The sequence below is a fragment of the Cherax quadricarinatus genome, unplaced genomic scaffold (genome assembly GCF_038502225.1).
Source record: "Cherax quadricarinatus isolate ZL_2023a unplaced genomic scaffold, ASM3850222v1 Contig78, whole genome shotgun sequence".
NCBI classification, from domain to species: domain Eukaryota; kingdom Metazoa; phylum Arthropoda; class Malacostraca; order Decapoda; family Parastacidae; genus Cherax; species Cherax quadricarinatus.
Window position 1 is genome coordinate 307,501 of NW_027195104.1, and position 18,151 is coordinate 325,651.

General features: G+C 39.2%; 1 protein-coding gene across 3 annotated transcripts in view; it reads left to right on the forward strand.

Moving 5' to 3' along the window:
- LOC128703088 (cytochrome P450 4c3) overlaps nt 1–18,151 on the forward strand; it is a 258,859-nt gene that overhangs the window by 172,099 nt on the left and 68,609 nt on the right. For all 3 annotated transcript variants that reach the window (XM_070080011.1, XM_070080010.1, XM_070080012.1), the window contains exons 6-7: nt 2,233–2,418; nt 2,656–2,725. In XM_070080011.1, the coding sequence (XP_069936112.1) occupies nt 2,233–2,418; nt 2,656–2,725 (256 nt within the window). The remainder of the gene's footprint in view (nt 1–2,232; nt 2,419–2,655; nt 2,726–18,151) is intronic.

The window sequence follows — 18,151 nt, forward strand, 5'->3', positions numbered from 1 at the left end:
ATTTCACTGTGTTTGTTTAGTATTAAATTATTGTAAACAAATCTAAAATATATTTAGTTGGGTTAGGCTAAAATAAATTGTTCTTGTTATAATAAGGTTAGGTAAGTTTTCTAAGTTCCTTTTGGTGCAAAATTATAAATTTTTACATTAATATTAATGAAAAAATATATCTTTAAACATATTAGAGAAAATTTTAGAAAGGACTTAATTTTAAATGAGTTCTTGCTAATTGACCAGTTTTACATATTCGGCTCGACATATATATATATATATATATATATATATATATATATATATATATATATATATATATATATATATATATATATATATATATATATATATATATATATATATATATATATATATATATATATATTTATATCGTGCCGAATAGGGAGAACTTGCTATCTTGGCTTAAATAGCAACGCTCATCTTGCCATATAGGACAAGCGAAAATTTGTGTATGCAATAATTTCGCCAAAATCATTCTGAACCTAACAAAAAATATATATTTCACTGTGTTTGTTTAGTATTAAATTATTGTAAACAAATCTAAAATATATTTAGTTGGGTTAGGCTAAAATAAATTGTTCTTGTTTTAATAAGGTTAGGTAAGTTTTCTAAGATTCTTTTGGAGTAAATTTAAAAAATTTTTACATTAACATTAATGAAAAAAATATATCTTTAAACGTATAAGAGAAAATTTCAGAAAGGACTTAATTTTAAATGACTTCTTGCTAATTGACCAGTTTTACATATTCGGCACGACATATATACATATATATACATATATATATACATATACATATATATACATATATATATACATATACATATATATATATATATATATATATTTTTTTTTTTTTATTATCACACCGGCCGATTCCCACCAAGGCAGGGTGGCCCGAAAAAGAAAAACTTTCACCATCATTCACTCCATCACTGTCTTGCCAGAAGGGTGCTTTACACTACAGTTTTTAAACTGCAACATTAACACCCCTCCTTCAGAGTGCAGGCACTGTACTTCCCATCTCCAGGACTCAAGTCCGGCCTGCCGGTTTCCCTGAATCCCTTCATAAATGTTACTTTGCTCACACTCCAACAGCACGTCAAATATTAAAAACCATTTGTCTCCATTCACTCCTATCAAACACGCTCACGCATGCCTGCTGGAAGTCCAAGCCCCTCGCACACAAAACCTCCTTTACCCCCTCCCTCCAACCCTTCCTAGGCCGACCCCTACCCCGCCTTCCTTCCACTACAGACTGATACACTCTTGAAGTCATTCTGTTTCGCTCCATTCTCTCTACATGTCCGAACCACCTCAACAACCCTTCCTCAGCCCTCTGGACAACAGTTTTGGTAATCCCGCACCTCCTCCTAACTTCCAAACTACGAATTCTCTGCATTATATTCACACCACACATTGCCCTCAGACATGACATCTCCACTGCCTCCAGCCTTCTCCTCGCTGCAACATTCATCACCCACGCTTCACACCCATATAAGAGCGTTGGTAAAACTATACTCTCATACATTCCCCTCTTTGCCTCCAAGGACAAAGTTCTTTGTCTCCACAGACTCCTAAGTGCACCACTCACTCTTTTTCCCTCATCAATTCTATGATTCACCTCATCTTTCATAGACCCATCCGCTGACACGTCCACTCCCAAATATCTGAATACGTTCACCTCCTCCATACTCTCTCCCTCCAATCTGATATTCAATCTTTCATCACCTAATCTTTTTGTTATCCTCATAACCTTACTCTTTCCTGTATTCACCTTTAATTTCCTTCTTTTGCACACCCTACCAAATTCATCCACCAATCTCTGCAACTTCTCTTCAGAATCTCCCAAGAGCACAGTGTCATCAGCAAAGAGCAGCTGTGACAACTCCCACTTTGTGTGTGATTCTTTATCTTTTAACTCCACGCCTCTTGCCAAGACCCTCGCATTTACTTCTATATATATATATATATATATATATATATATATATATATATATATATATATATATATATATACAGAGAAAGAGAAAGAGAGAGAGAGAGAGAGAGAGAGAGAGAGAGAGAGAGAGAGAGAGAGAGAGAGAGAGAGAGAGAGAGAGAGAGACAGAGACAGAGAGACAGAGGCAGAGAGAGACAGAGAGAAATGCATGTCCAATACTCAGTGTATCAGTATCACTTGTACTTTTCTATCACCTAGTCACAAGTGATACTTGCAGGTAGTCACTGGCAGACTCGGCGGAAGTTGCTCACTCCGGCCTTCCACTTCAAGATCCTGGAACAGTTCGTCGACGTCTTCAACAAACAAAGCAACAAGTTGGTAAATAAACTACAGAAGAATGCTGATGGAATTCCTTTCGACATATTTGATGACATTGCCGTTTGTGTCCTGGACGCTCTTTGTGGTCAGTCTATGATTTTCTCTTTATAAATATTGCACAGATTTTACTCATCTGCTTATCAATAATACCTATAATTATTATGGTGATATAGCTATTAGCTCGCATATATTTTTTCATAAATTGGTAACGAAGACAGAAACTATAATCACTTTATTAATAACAAGTTTAATTTTTGTGAAAAAGTTTTAATTATATAATGAAGTGAGAATAAAGCTGAAGGAAATATATTTTTTTCAACAGAGACAGCGATGGGTCGCTCGATCAACGCTCAAGATGACTGGAACTCTGAGTATGTTCAGGCTGTCAAGAAGTGAGTATGTTGAAGCTGTCAAGAAGTGAGTATGTTGAAGCTGTCAGGAAGTATGTTGAAGCTGTCAAAAAGTGAGTATGTTGAAGCTGTCAGGAAGTATGTTGAAGCTGTCATGAAGTGAGTATGTTGAAGCTGTCAGTAAGTATGTTGAAGCTCAGGATGTATGTTGAAGCTGTCAGGAAGTATGTTAAAGCTGTCAGGAAGTATGGTGTAGCTGTCAGAAAAGTATGTTGTAGCTGTCGTGAAGGGAGTATGCTGAAGCTGTCAGAATGTATGTTGAAGCTGTCAGGAAGTGAGTATGTTGAAGCTATCCGAAAGTATGTTGAAGCTGTCAGAAAGTGAGTATGAAGCTGTCAGGAAGTGAGTATGAAGCTGTCAGGTAGAGAGTATGAAGCTGTCAGGAAGTGAAAATATTGAAGCTGTCAGAAAGTATATTGAAGCTGTCAGGAAGTATGTTCAAGCTTTCAGGCAGTGAATATGTTCAATGTGTCAGGAAGGTGTCTTGAAGTGTGTTCAGGGTGTCAGGAAGTATGTTCAAGGTGTCAGGAAGTATGTTCAGTGTGTCAGGAATTATGTTCAAGGTTTCAGGAATATGTTCAGTGTGTCAGAAAGTATGTTCAAGGTGTCAGGAAGTATGTTCAAGGTGTGAGGAAGTATGTTCAAAGTGTCAGGAAATATGTTCTAGGTGTCAGGAAGTATGTTCTAGGTGTCAGGAAGTATGTTCAAAGTGCCAGGAAGTATGTTCAGGGTGTCAGGAAGTGTGGAGAAATTTTCTCCAGGAGTGGGGATATCAGCCCCTTTCAACCTCCTGAGGGACTCAGCCCTCCAGAGGGGCTGATAGCATCTCGCTTCCTGATCACCAGTTAATAATTAACACATGTTGTACTCTGGAACGTCACAGAGGTCACATATGCAAGCCTCTTGGAAGTAGTGCTAGTGTATACGAGTGACAGACAATCAAGGAAAATGAGTCTCTTTGCCGTATCAAGGAAAGTACAGACAATCATGTACTCTCAGTGATCGAGACAAATCAAGAAATTAAGCATTTATGTTGCAAACTGTTGCACTGTTAAGCAAGTAGGGAAATTATGCTGAGATCATCGGTTAGGGGCAGCACCAAAGAGACAGAGAGCTCTGCGGGACAGATTGCACTAAACAACCAAACGGGGAAAGTGTGATTTGTATATATTGACCTTAAAAAAGGAACTAACAGTGAGCCCTCGACCTCGGACAATCTCCATCATGACAATAGAAATATTAAAAGGAAGTTTGCGCAGCTTCTTATAATGACATTATTGTGAGATGAATAAATAGACATGTATTGAATAGCATGTAGCGACAGTGTGAGTGTTATAAACTTCCAGACTGAGTGAAGGACGTGTGACATTCCTCAAACACTATTTTTTAACCAAGACACCGGATACCCAGGTGAACATACTTACCCAGGTAAGTCAAGTTAGTAATGATACTAGTTAGGTCAGCTGTGCAGCAGATATCTAGTTCATTACTACTCTGGATTTACCACCATACACCCGGTGACTTGTGGGCCATCGAGCCCAAACAGGTAATTAACTTCAGCAATCAGTTTCTGAGATATGCTGAATAACACCTCTTTGGGGTAATCATATAATTACAACATATTTTTTATCATACAGCCCTTAGGGAGTGCATACAACAGCTCCTCAAAACACATTCTCAGAGGTGCCTGTGAGGGATAGAGCTGTCATTCAAGGTAAGTCCCATTACAGTCCATTATTAACCCTTTGACTTAGCTTGTAGCACTTACCCAAAAGTTGGTCATTCGAACCGAACAAGGCCACATTGTGGTCCAAACTCTTGTACTACAGTGTACAAATAATTACAAGCCAAGACCCTTAGAGGAAAAAGCTCTAAATGTGGTGTTTTTACAAATTAAATCAAATTACTTGAGCCCTCCAGGCTCAATCACAGAGAATGGGTGGCTGCCACTACCCAATAGAAAATGGGAGGCTCACCCAGCTCACCCAGTCACCCAACAGAAAACTGGAGGCGTTCATCCAGCTCAGAGTCCCCCAAAGGCTCACCCATCTAAACTCATCAGCTATGCGTGGAAGCGACTCTCCATGCTAAAGAATGCTTTCATCAGCATCAACACCAGACTGGCATTCAGTTCAGTTGAAGATATACATAATGTTTATAATGTTTATAGACACAAATTGAGGCGAGACTGTGTCTTTTGTCTCATATATTTAACTCTTATATTTAAGGATGTTATATTAAGTTAACACTTTTACACATTAACAGTGACATATGTATGTATAATGTTGAGAAATGGTATTACCAACTAAGATATAATTTATAAATTCGAATATAGGGAACACTTAGCTGATAAAGGACAGCAAATCGTCTACACAGCCGCCCCTGCAGACGAGGTCTTGAATTGTTGTCAAGATCGTCTCTCAACGGCTGGAATAGATCACATTATGTAAACAATAATTTACCCCTAGGGGGTGTCATGTAAGCATATTTCATTCACTGATGGCTGACAAACTTACTTGTGTGGACTCAAAAGTCCGCACCTTACTGCCGACTATAGGTTGATTACAAACTCCTTGCGACTCAAGAACTGTGCAGTCCCCCGTACTACAAGAAATTAATAACATACCTTGCTCTTGTAGCACGAGCTATGGTGTTCTTCACACCTTCGACAGATATCGGTGACTTGATAGAAGCTGAAGTGTCCTTGGATGTCCACGTCTTCCACAGTCTAGGAATACGCACACTTGTACGCTATGTTCCACAAGATTTGTCTTTATTGTTCACAATCTTATCACTAAATAAGCTGATCACACTTCTCTTAAGTGTTTATTGTGTTTTATGAAACACTTTGTTCACACTAACACACTTTGTTGGTTATCCTGGCATCAGTGTCACTCTCAGTAGAGTCAAAAGTAATCTGAAGACGCCACAGCGCTCCATGCCGTTACTGCCCCCAGCACAAAGGAAAAGCTGACATAGTACCTTTGCTTCCTTGCCACTTCCTCCATGAGGCAAAGCAGAATGTTTAAATCTTGCTGTCTTAAGCATAGACAACAATGTCCACTATCTTTACTATGGTAATGAAGTGGGAGCAGGATTTTCCTTAATTGTCCTGCTAAGGTAAGAGATGTACTGTCTCTTATTAAAATACACTCTGCAACACTGGACTGCAAGGAGCGGCGGTCGCTTGACCACAGGTCGTATACTGGTACTACATCTGGGATCAATTACTTGCTGTAGCAATAAACAAGATATTTGCCCCTTCTGAGAGGGCTGGGCCCCTCAGGGCTGAAAGGGGCTGAAGGGGCTGAAGGGGGCTGATACCCCCTCCTGGAGAAAATTTCTCCACACTGGGGGGCGGCAGAGGTTCACTGCAGGTGAACTATTCATCACTTAACATTAATTTGATTTTCTCACTCGCCACCACTGCTGCTTGTCTTTTCTGAACAGCTTTAGTCGGTGTGGTTTCTAACGGTACTAGTTTATTTATTGTCCGCTTATTCACTACACCTTTGCTCATAACATCAACTGTCCTGATGATTCAATTTGCATCAGGATATATGGTCACAATTTTGCCAAGTGGCCATTGGGACCTCGGACCATCATTGTCAATAATCACTATGTCACCCAGTCTTAAGGACTTATGATTTTCAGGAACACCAGCTCCATAGAAGTGTTCTCTCAATGAGGTTAGATAGTCTTCCTGCCAAATTTTCTCCCAACGTTCAATCACTTTATTAAGGTGTTTGAATTTACATCTGAGTTGCTCAGGTTCAAAATAAGTAGGATCCTTTATGATTTCCTTATCATTCATGGGAGGAACAGGCTCGAGCCTTCTGCCATGGAGTAAATGAGATGGACTTAACACTTCTAAATTGTCCAGATCATCGGTAACATAAGTTAGAGGTCTGTTGTTGATTCTATTTTCTATTTCAGTCACAACTGTACGGAATTCTTCTAAGTCGATTCTCTGACGATGAAGAGTCTTAAACAACGTTTTACAATGCCGATCATTCTTTAATAAAATCCGCCGTGCCAGGGAGATTTAGGAGGAATGTATCTCCAACGACAACTGCGTTGATTCAGCATCTGTTGTACTTCTGGTTGATCAAAGATCTTGCTATATAAGCAACACCAGCAACAAAGTTCGTTGCATTATCTGAAATCATCAGTCTGGGACATGCCCTTCTGGCTGCAAACCGTCTGAATAATTTGATAAAGGTTTCAGCAGACATGTCAGTGGCTACTTCCAGATGTACTGCTGTAGTTGTAGAACAAGTGAACAAACAGATGTACACCTTGATGGGAACTTTGTCAACTGTTTTGGTTAAAATTATTTGTCCATTGTAATCTACACCTGTCACCTCAAATGGAGTGATATGACAAACTCTTTCAGAGGGATATGGAGGTGGACCTGGATACTGACATACTCGCATATCGTAGTGACGACAAGTAATACAGTCCTTTATTTGTTTTTTCACACTTTGTCGACCTTGAGGTATACAGAAGGATTGTCGTATATGACAAAGTGTGTCAGCTACCCCACCATGTAACACGTTACTGTGGGCGTTTTGCACAATGATTCTTAGGGATCAATATTGGATGTATGGCTTCTTTAGGTAGTGAAGAATTATGAATACTTCCTCGACATCTTATAATCTTTTCTGAGTCGAGATAAAGTCCTAAAGAATTAATCATGACAGGTTTCTTTGGGGATTTATCTTGTGCTTCCAGAAATTTATATTCTGTAGAGAAAACATCTTTCTGTATTAGTTTCGCCCAGTATTTAATGAGTTCAAGACAGTCATAATCAGGTTTTATTCCTTTAATGAATTTAAAGACAAGGGCTATAACTCTTAAGAGTTTACCCAAAGATGAGTATTTAGATCCATCAATGACTATTTCTGTTGTGTCTGCAGTATTTACACAACTTATTTCTGCTGTGTTCAAGCAGACTGTTTCTTCTGGCATAATGTGAGCTTTTTGCTGAGGCCAGTTATTTTCATTAGAGAGTCAGTTCGGTCCGTGGAGCCATAATTTATTATCCACAAATTTCTTGAGTGGGACACCACGTGACAACATGTCAGCTGGATTCTCTTGGGTAGAGACGTGGAGAAAGGGATAATCTCTATGCATTTCTTTTATTTCTGCTACTCTGTTCTGTACATAGACCAACTTTCTCTTATTATTTCTTAACCACAGGAGAACTGCTTCACTATCACTCCAGATCACGGTTTTTTCAATAGTAAGATGATCAAGTACTTTGTTGTACCTACATAAAGCGCTGTCAGTTTTAATTGTGGTACTGTTCTGACCTTCAAGGTTGCTACCCAGGCCTTTGAAGTAATTAGTGTACTTCCTTCAGCATTACTCATGTAAGCTACAGCGCCATAACCTCTGGTTGAAGCATCACAGAACACATGTAATGTGTACTTGTTTCCCTCTTGACCTATTTGTCTGGGAAATTTAATTTGATGATGTTGCTTAAACTCCCTGGATATTTCATCCCATGCTTGACTCATTTCTAGAGGCAAGTTCTCATCCCATCCAATTTTGAGTTTCCATGCATCTTGCATAAGCATTTTACCCTTTATGGTAATTGGTGAGACGAGTCCTAGAGGATCAAAACATTGAGATACCTCTGACAGTAAACTACGTTTAGTGAGTGTACTGCATGAATTATTGTTTTTCCTTTTGAGACTTAAAGTATCTTTATGTGTGTTCCAATTAAGTCCCAGCATATTGTTGCAATCAGGAATTTCAGTTTCAGGGAAATCTTCTTTGATAAGTTCCCTTAATTGCATTGAATTTGTATTCCACATCCTTAGAGGCATATTTGATTCTCTCATCTCCTTGTTAGCTTATCTGTATAAGGATTTCAAATCCTCCTCTTTATTCACAGTACCTTGAAGATTGTCCACATAGAAACTTTTCTTTAAGATTTCTTTGAAGGGACTTTCAGATTTCTTCAAATGTGTATTTAGAGTAGCTTCTAGTAAGAATGGAGAGGATGTTGCACCAAATAATACTGATTTGAAACGATAAGTTTTCACAGGACTTTGAGGATCATGTGGATTTTCAGGCCACAAGAATCGAGTATAATCTCTATCTATTTCTTGTAGTCCTACTCTTAACAAAGCTTTGGAAATATCAGCCGTGTAGGCATATGGGTTTGTGCGAAATTTCATAAGCATGTCTCCAAGCTTCTCAGTTAGTGAGGGTCTGGTCATCAGACAATCATTAAGACTTGCTACATCTTTATTTGCACGTGCAATGCAATTATATACAACACGTAGTGGAGTGGTTTCAGAATCTTTTCTGACTCCATGGTGCAGGAGATAATGAGCGTCTGTCTTCAACTTCTCTTCGACTATTTCCTCAATGAATTTATTGTCCAACTGTTCTTGTATGATATTATCATAGGCAGTCAGTAGCTTTGGTTTCTTCCTGAGCTCATGTATTTGTGCTTTCATCTGTCCGAAAGCCATGCGATAATTGCTAGGCAGATGTGGTGAATTTAATTTCCATGGTAACCTAACCCAATACTGTCCATCTTTATACTTGACAGTGTCCAAATATTGGTTATAAGTCTGAGACTCTTGTGGGCTTGGTTTATTTACATCAATACCTATCGCATCTAAATCCCACAACTTATCAACTGGTTCATTCATTTCTTGCAGTAATGATAATTTTTGCTGTGGTACATGATCAGCGGTTATTCTCGTAACTAGTACATTTTCCACTGAATCAATATCAGCTTCTTTCCCACTTTGAGAGGGAATGGGACCACATATCATGTGGCCTCCTGCTGTTTTCAGCAAGTGAACATCATGTTTACTTACTATATTTTGCACAAAACAGTTATAATAATCACTTCCAATGATTAAATCAATTGGACTAATAGTGTCCGACTGTATGTCAGGACAGGCTAACTTGACCTTAGCTGCTTTCAGTGCTGCAACTGTTTCTTTTAATCCCTGGATCTGCACAGACTTAGGCAAATCATCTACTACCACAGCTTCTACTGTCTTTTTCCTGTTTCCTAGACCATCAGTGATTCTTCCTAGGTCATATGTCTGTTTACCAGAATTGTGGAAAAAACCAGCTATATCTAACTGTATTTTGGCATAGGGTTGTTTATTTAATTTCTGCAGCACTGTTCTTCTTATGAAGACCCTTTGTGAGCCTTGATCAAATAATGTTAGCACATTGGTTTTGTGTAATTTATTAGATCACTCAACTCGAGCTATCGGGAGAGCAGTTGCTTTAAACTTATCTCTCACATTTAATGCTGTTGCTTGTTGACTTCCTGATTCTGTGGAAGTCTTCTGCTGTTCAGCGAAAGTATTTGGGCATAATGCTGTATGATGCATACCCTTGCATTTAAAACACTTCTTCAGTGAGCATTTACCTCCCTTGTGTTCACCTAAACACTTGATGCACCTTTTCAACTGATGAACACGTTGTTTACGTGCCTCCACTGATGTGTATTGAATACAAAACTGTGCCCAATGTGTTCCATCACAAAGTACACATTTTGGAGTACGTTTATGTGCGACAGTTTGTTTACTGTCTATTGTATTCACAGCTTGATAAGTGCCTATACGGGATTTCCCATTCTGTGGTTTAGTGGGAGTAGTTATACTCTTTTTATACTGAGTTGAAGGTTTATTATCCACGGGTTTTGTGGATTTTTCATCTTGTATCGTTGTTTGCATGCATGAAACTATTATTTGTAAACCATTGCTAATTTCTTCAAAAGTGAAATAGCGTTTATTGAACATAATATTTAATCATTCAATAGTTTGTGGTGACAACTTATCCTGTACAATACCACTGATAAACCAATCACATTGTCTTAGGTCATATTTAGCACCTAGAGATCTGAGACTATTGTCTAATGTGATTCTAAATGCCTGTAAGTCTGAAAAACAATGTTTGGGTGGCTTCAAGCTTGATATTAAGACTGCATGTCTAATTCTAGCCTTGTCAGCATCAAAGTAATTGTCTGCTAAGACACGTAAGGCTATTTGATAATTACCTTTAACCACCGGAAATGACTTAATTAGTTCATAGGGTTCTCCCTTCACAAGACATTTAAGGTAATTGAACTTAGCAATCTCATCTATGTCAGTTCGTGAATTTACTATGGACTGAAAACCACTAATGAATTCTTCGTAATTATGACCCTGGAAAATAGGTAATGACAATGTAGGTAAGCTTGGTAATGGGACACTTGTTGTTGTTACAGGTGTAACAGGTGTTTGACCACTAGTTACAGTATGTCTCTGTGACAGAGTTTTGCAGCAGATAGCCTGTACTCCTGTCCACCTTAATTGTTGATTACTAAAAGTATCCAAAACATTTTTAATTTCATCCTCAGACGGATCTGATTCAAGAAATTCCTTTTCATAATGTGTATAGTCTGAATTAATTATTTCCAGACGTTGTGTAAGTAATTCAAATTTGACCTCAAGATTATCAAAATCTATGTTTGTATCTTGAGTTAATCCTATACAGACTGAAATTAGATTTTCTAATTGTGTAATCTTAGTCTGTAAAGACTGAAACTGAGTTTTCTAACAAGCCATTTTAATGGTATACTGAAAATTCTAGCACCACACTTAGAGTGTTTAAAAAACACTGTACTGCTATAAACAGCTGAGTTTTTGTTATGCTTAAGTCAGCAATAATCGAGTAAGACACTACTGACCCACTAAGCGTAACCTCAGGGTCAATGACCATGAAGGGTACAGAGTACATATGGCTGGTGTTTATGGCTTGAGTTTGCTGTGTTAGCCTGACCACGATGATTAATCGTAAATAACGATGTTATACACTTCATTCACTATACACTATAAATGTCACTGTGTAACTGTAAATCACACATGAATATTACTTACACATATATAAATGTCACTTAATATATATATATATATATATATATATATATATATATATATATATATATATATATATATATATATATATATATATATATATATATATATATATATATGAAAGCTTAAATTTATATATATATACAGGTATATCTATAAGAAACAAACTTTAACACAATCTTGTCTCTTAATTTCTGTCTATAAACATTATAAACACTATGTGTATATACACTCAGACAAACCGAACATCAGTTGGGTTGTTGTTGTCTTAGTCAGCGCTTCTTCGAGCTTGGAGCAGTGGATGCCGGGTGCCATCCCCCGTTTTCTTGTTGGGTGAGTCACCCAGCTCCCGTTTTCTTGGGGTGAATGCTGGGTGAGCCCTCGTTTTCTTTTGGCTGCGCATTCCCTGTGATTGAGTCTGGAGGGACTCATTTATACTGATTTATATTGTAAAACACTAGTTTTACAGCTTTTTTCGAAGGACCTTGGCTCGTAGGTTATTTGTACACTGTAGTACAACATATTGGACTGCAGTGTGGCCTTTTACCGGTTCGAGCACGACCAAAATGTTGAGAAATGGTATTACCAACTAAGATATAATTTATAAATTCGAATATAGGGAACACTTAGCTGATAAAAGACAGCAAATCGTCTACACTGCCGCCCCTGCAGACGAGTTCTTGAATTGTTGTCATGATCATCTCTCAACGGCTGGAATAGATCATATTATGTAAACAATAATTTACTCCTAGGGGGTGTTATGTCAGCATATTTCATTCACTGATGGCTGACAAACTTACTTGTGTGGACTCAAAAGTCCGCACCTTACTGCTGACTATAGGTTGATTACAAACTCCTTGCAACTCAAGAACTGCGCAGTCCCCCGTACTACAAGAAATTCGTAACCTACCTTGCTCTTGTAGCGTGAGCTATGGTGTTCTTCACACCTTCGACAGATATTGGTGACTTGATAGAAGCTGAAGTGTCCTTGGATGTCCACGTCTTCCATAGTCTAGGAATACGCACACTGGTACACTATGTTCCACAAGATTTGTCTTTATTGTTCACAATCTTATCACTAAAGAAGCTGATCACTCTTCTCTTAAGTGTTTATTGTGTTTTATGAGACACTTTGTTCACACTAATGCACAGATCGTTCTTTGTTGGTTATCCTGGCGTCAGTGTCACTCTCAGTAGAGTCAAAAGTAATCTGAAGACGCCACAGCACCCCACGCCGTTACTGCCCCAGCACAAAGGAAAAGCTGACATAGTACCTTTGCTTCCTTGCCACTTCCTCCATGAGGTAAAGCAGAATGTTTAAATCTTGCTGTCTTAAGCATAGACAACAATGTCCACTGTCTTTACTATGGTAATAAAGTGGGAGCAGGATTTTCCTTAATTGTCCTGCTAAGGTAAGAGATGTACTGTCTCTTATTAAAATACACTCTGCAACACTGGACTGCAAGGAGCGGCGGTCGCTTGGCCACAGGTCGTATACTGGTACTGCATCTGGGATCAATTACTCGCTGTAGCAGTAAACAAGATATTTGCCCCTTCTGAGAGGGCTGGGCCCCTCAGGGCTGAAAGGGGCTGAAGGGGCTGAAGGGGGCTGATACCCCCTCCTGGAGAAAATTTCTCCACATATAAGAAGTACACATGTGTGATACACAGTTTTACAGTGTACAGTGATGTGTCTAGTGTCATTACCAAGAGTCAACTCAGCGTCTGGACATACATACCCTGTACCCTTCAAGGTCATTGCCCCTATGGTCAGTGGGTCAGTAGTATTGGTTACACAGTCACAAGAAGCTCTCAGCTGTTCAAAGCAGTGTAGTGTTTGAACACTCTAAGTGTGGTGCTCAGAATTATCAGTATTCCATACAATGGCATCCTTAGAAAGTCAATTTACATCTTTGCAGATGAAGATTACGCAATTAGAAAATCTAATTTCAGTATGTGTAAGGTTGACCCAAGAAGCAAACATAGATTTACACGATCTAAAAGTAAAACTGGATCTATTTACTCAGCGTCTGGAAATCATTAATTCAGATTTTGCAAAATATGAAAGTGAATTCCTAAATCAAAGCCATCTGAGGATAACATTAAATATGTTTTGGATACTTTCAGTGATCAACAGTTAAGGTGGACAGGAGCACAGGCTATCTGCCACAAAATTGTGTCACAGAGACATACTGTGGCTAGTGGTCAGGCACCTGTTACACCTGCCACAACAACTGAAACACCTGGTACCCCATTACCAAACTTGGCTTCCTTATCATTGCCTATTTTTGAAGGAAATAACTATGAAGAGTTCGTTAGTGGGTTTCAGTCCCTAGTAAATTCACGAACTGACGTTGACAAGATCGTTAAGTTCAATTATCTTAAGTGTTTTGTGAAGGGAGAATCCTATAATCTGATTTTTTTTTATTTTATTTAAAACAATACAATACATTAAATAAAAGAACATAGTATCAGTTCTTACACAGAATTATAATTTTCATTGTCAGAATGCACACAGACGTTTAACTTTGTGCTGACACAAAGTGTCCATCATCCCCTACGCATTACATCCCATGCACCTATGTTAAGCAAGATTACACATGAATACATTGCAATATGCATTATTATTATTATTATTATTATTATTATTATTATTATTATTATTATTATTATTATTATTATTATTATTTTTATTATTATTATTATAAACAAAGAAGCACCAAACCTACCAAATACATTTATTTCCCACTTTGTTATTTATATATTATTAATCCTTCATTCAGAATTGTACATTAACAAGTACATGTATAACAAAGAAACAAACACGAACTATAAGTAATGGTTCCAGTTTTCAAACTACTGGGTTACACACAATCTACTGGGTTACACACAATCTACTGGGTTACACACAATCTACTGGGTTACACACAATCTACTGGGTTACACACAATCTACTGGGTTACACACAATCTACTGGGTTACACACAATCTACTGGGTTACACACAATCTACTGGGTTACACACAATCTACTGGGTTACACACAATCTACTGGGTTACACACAATCTATTGGGTTACACACAATCTACTGGGTTACACACAATCTACTGGGTTACACACAATCTACTGGGTTACACACAATCTACTGGGTTACACACAATCTACTGGGTTACACACAATCTACTGGGTTACACACAATCTACTGGGTTACACACAATCTACTGGGTTACACACAATCTATTGGGTTACACACAATCTACTGGGTTACACACAATCTACTGGGTTACACACAATCTACTGGGTTACACACAATCTACTGGGTTACACACAATCTACTGGGTTACACACAATCTATTGGGTTACACACAATCTACTGGGTTACACACAATCTACTGGGTTACACACAATCTACTGGGTTACACACAATCTACTGGGTTACACACAATCTATTGGGTTACACACAATCTACTGGGTTACACACAATCTACTGGGTTACACACAATCTACTGGGTTACACACAATCTACTGGGTTACACACAATCTACTGGGTTACACACAATCTACTGGGTTACACACAATCTACTGGGTTACACACAATCTACTGGGCTACACACAATCTACTGGGTTACACACAATCTACTGGGTTACACACAATCTACTGGGTTACACACAATCTACTGGGTTACACACAATCTACCGGGTTACACACAATCTACTGGGTTACACACAATCTACTGGGTTACACACAATCTACTGGGTTACACATAATCTACTGGGTTACACACAATCTACTGGGTTACACACAATCTACTGGGTTACACACAATCTACTGGGTTACACACAATCTACTGGGTTACACACAATCTACTGGGTTACACACAATCTACTGGGTTACACACAATCTACTGGGTTACACACAATCTACTGGGTAACACACAATCTACTGGGTGACACACAATCTACTGGGTTACACACAATCTACTGGGTTACACACAATCTACTGGGTTACACACAATCTACTGGGTTACACACAATCTACTGGGTTACACACAATCTACTGGGTTACATCTACTGGGTTAATCTACTGGGTTACACACAATCTACTGGGTTACACACAATCTACTGGGTTACACACAATCTACTGGGTTACACACAATCTACTGGGTTACACACAATCTACTGGGTTACACACAATCTACTGGGTTACACACAATCTACTGGGTTACACACAATCTACTGGGTTACACACAATCTACTGGGTTACACACAATCTACTGGGTTACACACAATCTACTGGGTTACACACAATCTACTGTGTTACACACAATCTACTGGGTTACACACAATCTACTGTGTTACACACAATCTACTGGGTTACACACAATCTACTGGGTTACACACAATCTACTGGGTTACACACAATCTACTGTGTTACACACAATCTACTGGGTTACACACAATGAGACATCATGACAGTACAACGCTGTCTATAACTTACACATCCGATACTCACCCACACCTGTGAGTAATTATAAGAATGACACAAAACAAACTTACAGTGCCCCTCAACAAAATATACTTTCACTGACCTGATCACACAAACCCCAGTCTTCTGACCTTTCATATATACACGACACACCAACACACACCTCATGATTATGACATTGTCCCCTCACACAATAAATATTAAACAACATACTTAATTTTACACTTTTAGTTACAAGGAAAATATGCGTACTTACTCGATTGCCATTACATCCTACACAACATCATTCACAACTCGCTACTGAAGAGCATATCATCCTATATAGACATTCTTCGTATGGAATCTAGATAATTCGGTGCACACACCGACCACCCTGCTGGGTGAAGTGTGCTGCTCCTTGTTATCTCCCAGAAACCTAAAAGTACTACACTCTAATTCAACGATCTAAAACAAGTGGCACCTTTTTACACAGACAATGTAGAATAAAACACCTAAATTCAGTACCTACATGGCGCCAACGTTTTATGTCCGCATGCACTTTCTCGACCCCCCCTTATTCCCACGATCCTGCAGATAACTCCGTTTCGTGTAAATACTCATAATCCTTTGTTCCAGCGGCATGAGCCCCATCCCTCCTTGGCCAATCGACAAAGTAATTACCCCTCTGCTTAACCACTCACAGCCAGATCCCCAAATGAACCGATAAACCCTATGCAACAATTTCGTGACCTCTCGGCGCATTAACGGGAACATGACCACCACATGCCATAATTTACTATATAATAGTACGTTTGTCGCAATTACTCTTTGGTGCAAAGTGAGATTTGCAGACCTCAATCCTCCTAATCTTTTTAACACTCTGTCCATGGCCCTCACCAAGTTCACCTCACGTCCCACCAATGGATCACAAACATACACAATCCCACATTTCTTAAGCTGGTCCACCACGCCCCACCTACCCCTCATGTCCCCACTCATTTGGTCTCAATTTCCCACTGCAATGAACTTAGTCTTTCTCGCATTAATTCTCATCCCTGTCGCCTCTCCAAACACGTCCACGATTCCTTCCACCTGCTGCAAGTCTACACCACCACCTACCAAGACCGATGTGTCATCTACATAACCCACAATACCAGGCCACCCATCGCTCTCATAACCCCCAAACCCCCCAAAACTCTAGCCCGCACCGCCCTATAAAAAAGGATCTTGAAAGCACGCAAACAATAATTGTGAAAGGGGACAACCTTGCCTCAAACCCTGACCCATCTGAACTGGCACACCTAACTTTCCAATAACCTGCACACACATAGTCGCCCCTGTGTATAAAGTCTGTGCCCAAGAGATGATTTCATTCCCAAAACCCTGCCAGCGCATGAACTGCCACAAAGCTCCTCTTTCTACACTATCATATGCTGTAGCCCAATCCAAAGCTAAAATCCCTCTCCCCCGGCCCGACACCTGTTGCCTTTCTATGAAACCACGAATCATCCCGTGACCTTCAAACATGGACCTGCCTGGTACCCCATATTGTCCCCTATTTATAACTTTTTCCATCACCTTTTTCAGTCTATTCCCCGGTATCCTCGTGAACAACTTGTAATCACCGCACATAGGTGAAACGGCCCGATAATCCAGAACTGTTGATCGATCCCCTTTTGGCACCAATACCACCACTGCCGTCCGTTGCAATTCTCCCATAACCCCTTTAGTCTTTAAGATGTTCAACAACCGTACCAAAAACGCTCTCATCACACCCCAGTTTGTTAAGTAGACATCACTCGGGAGCCCATCAATGCCAGGGGCTTTACCTAAGCTCGCCCCAGCCAGAGCCTGCCATATTTAGCACTCCAAAATAGGCCCTTCCAATGCTTCTCTGTCTTGCATACTAAGCCCAAACTGCATGTTATTACCGATTTCCCTTAGTGCTATATTACTTATCCCAATGCTTGTCATGTAGGTCTTAAAAAACGCATCAATATACCCGCTCATGCCCTCCGTCGTCACCAGAACTTGGCCCTCATGA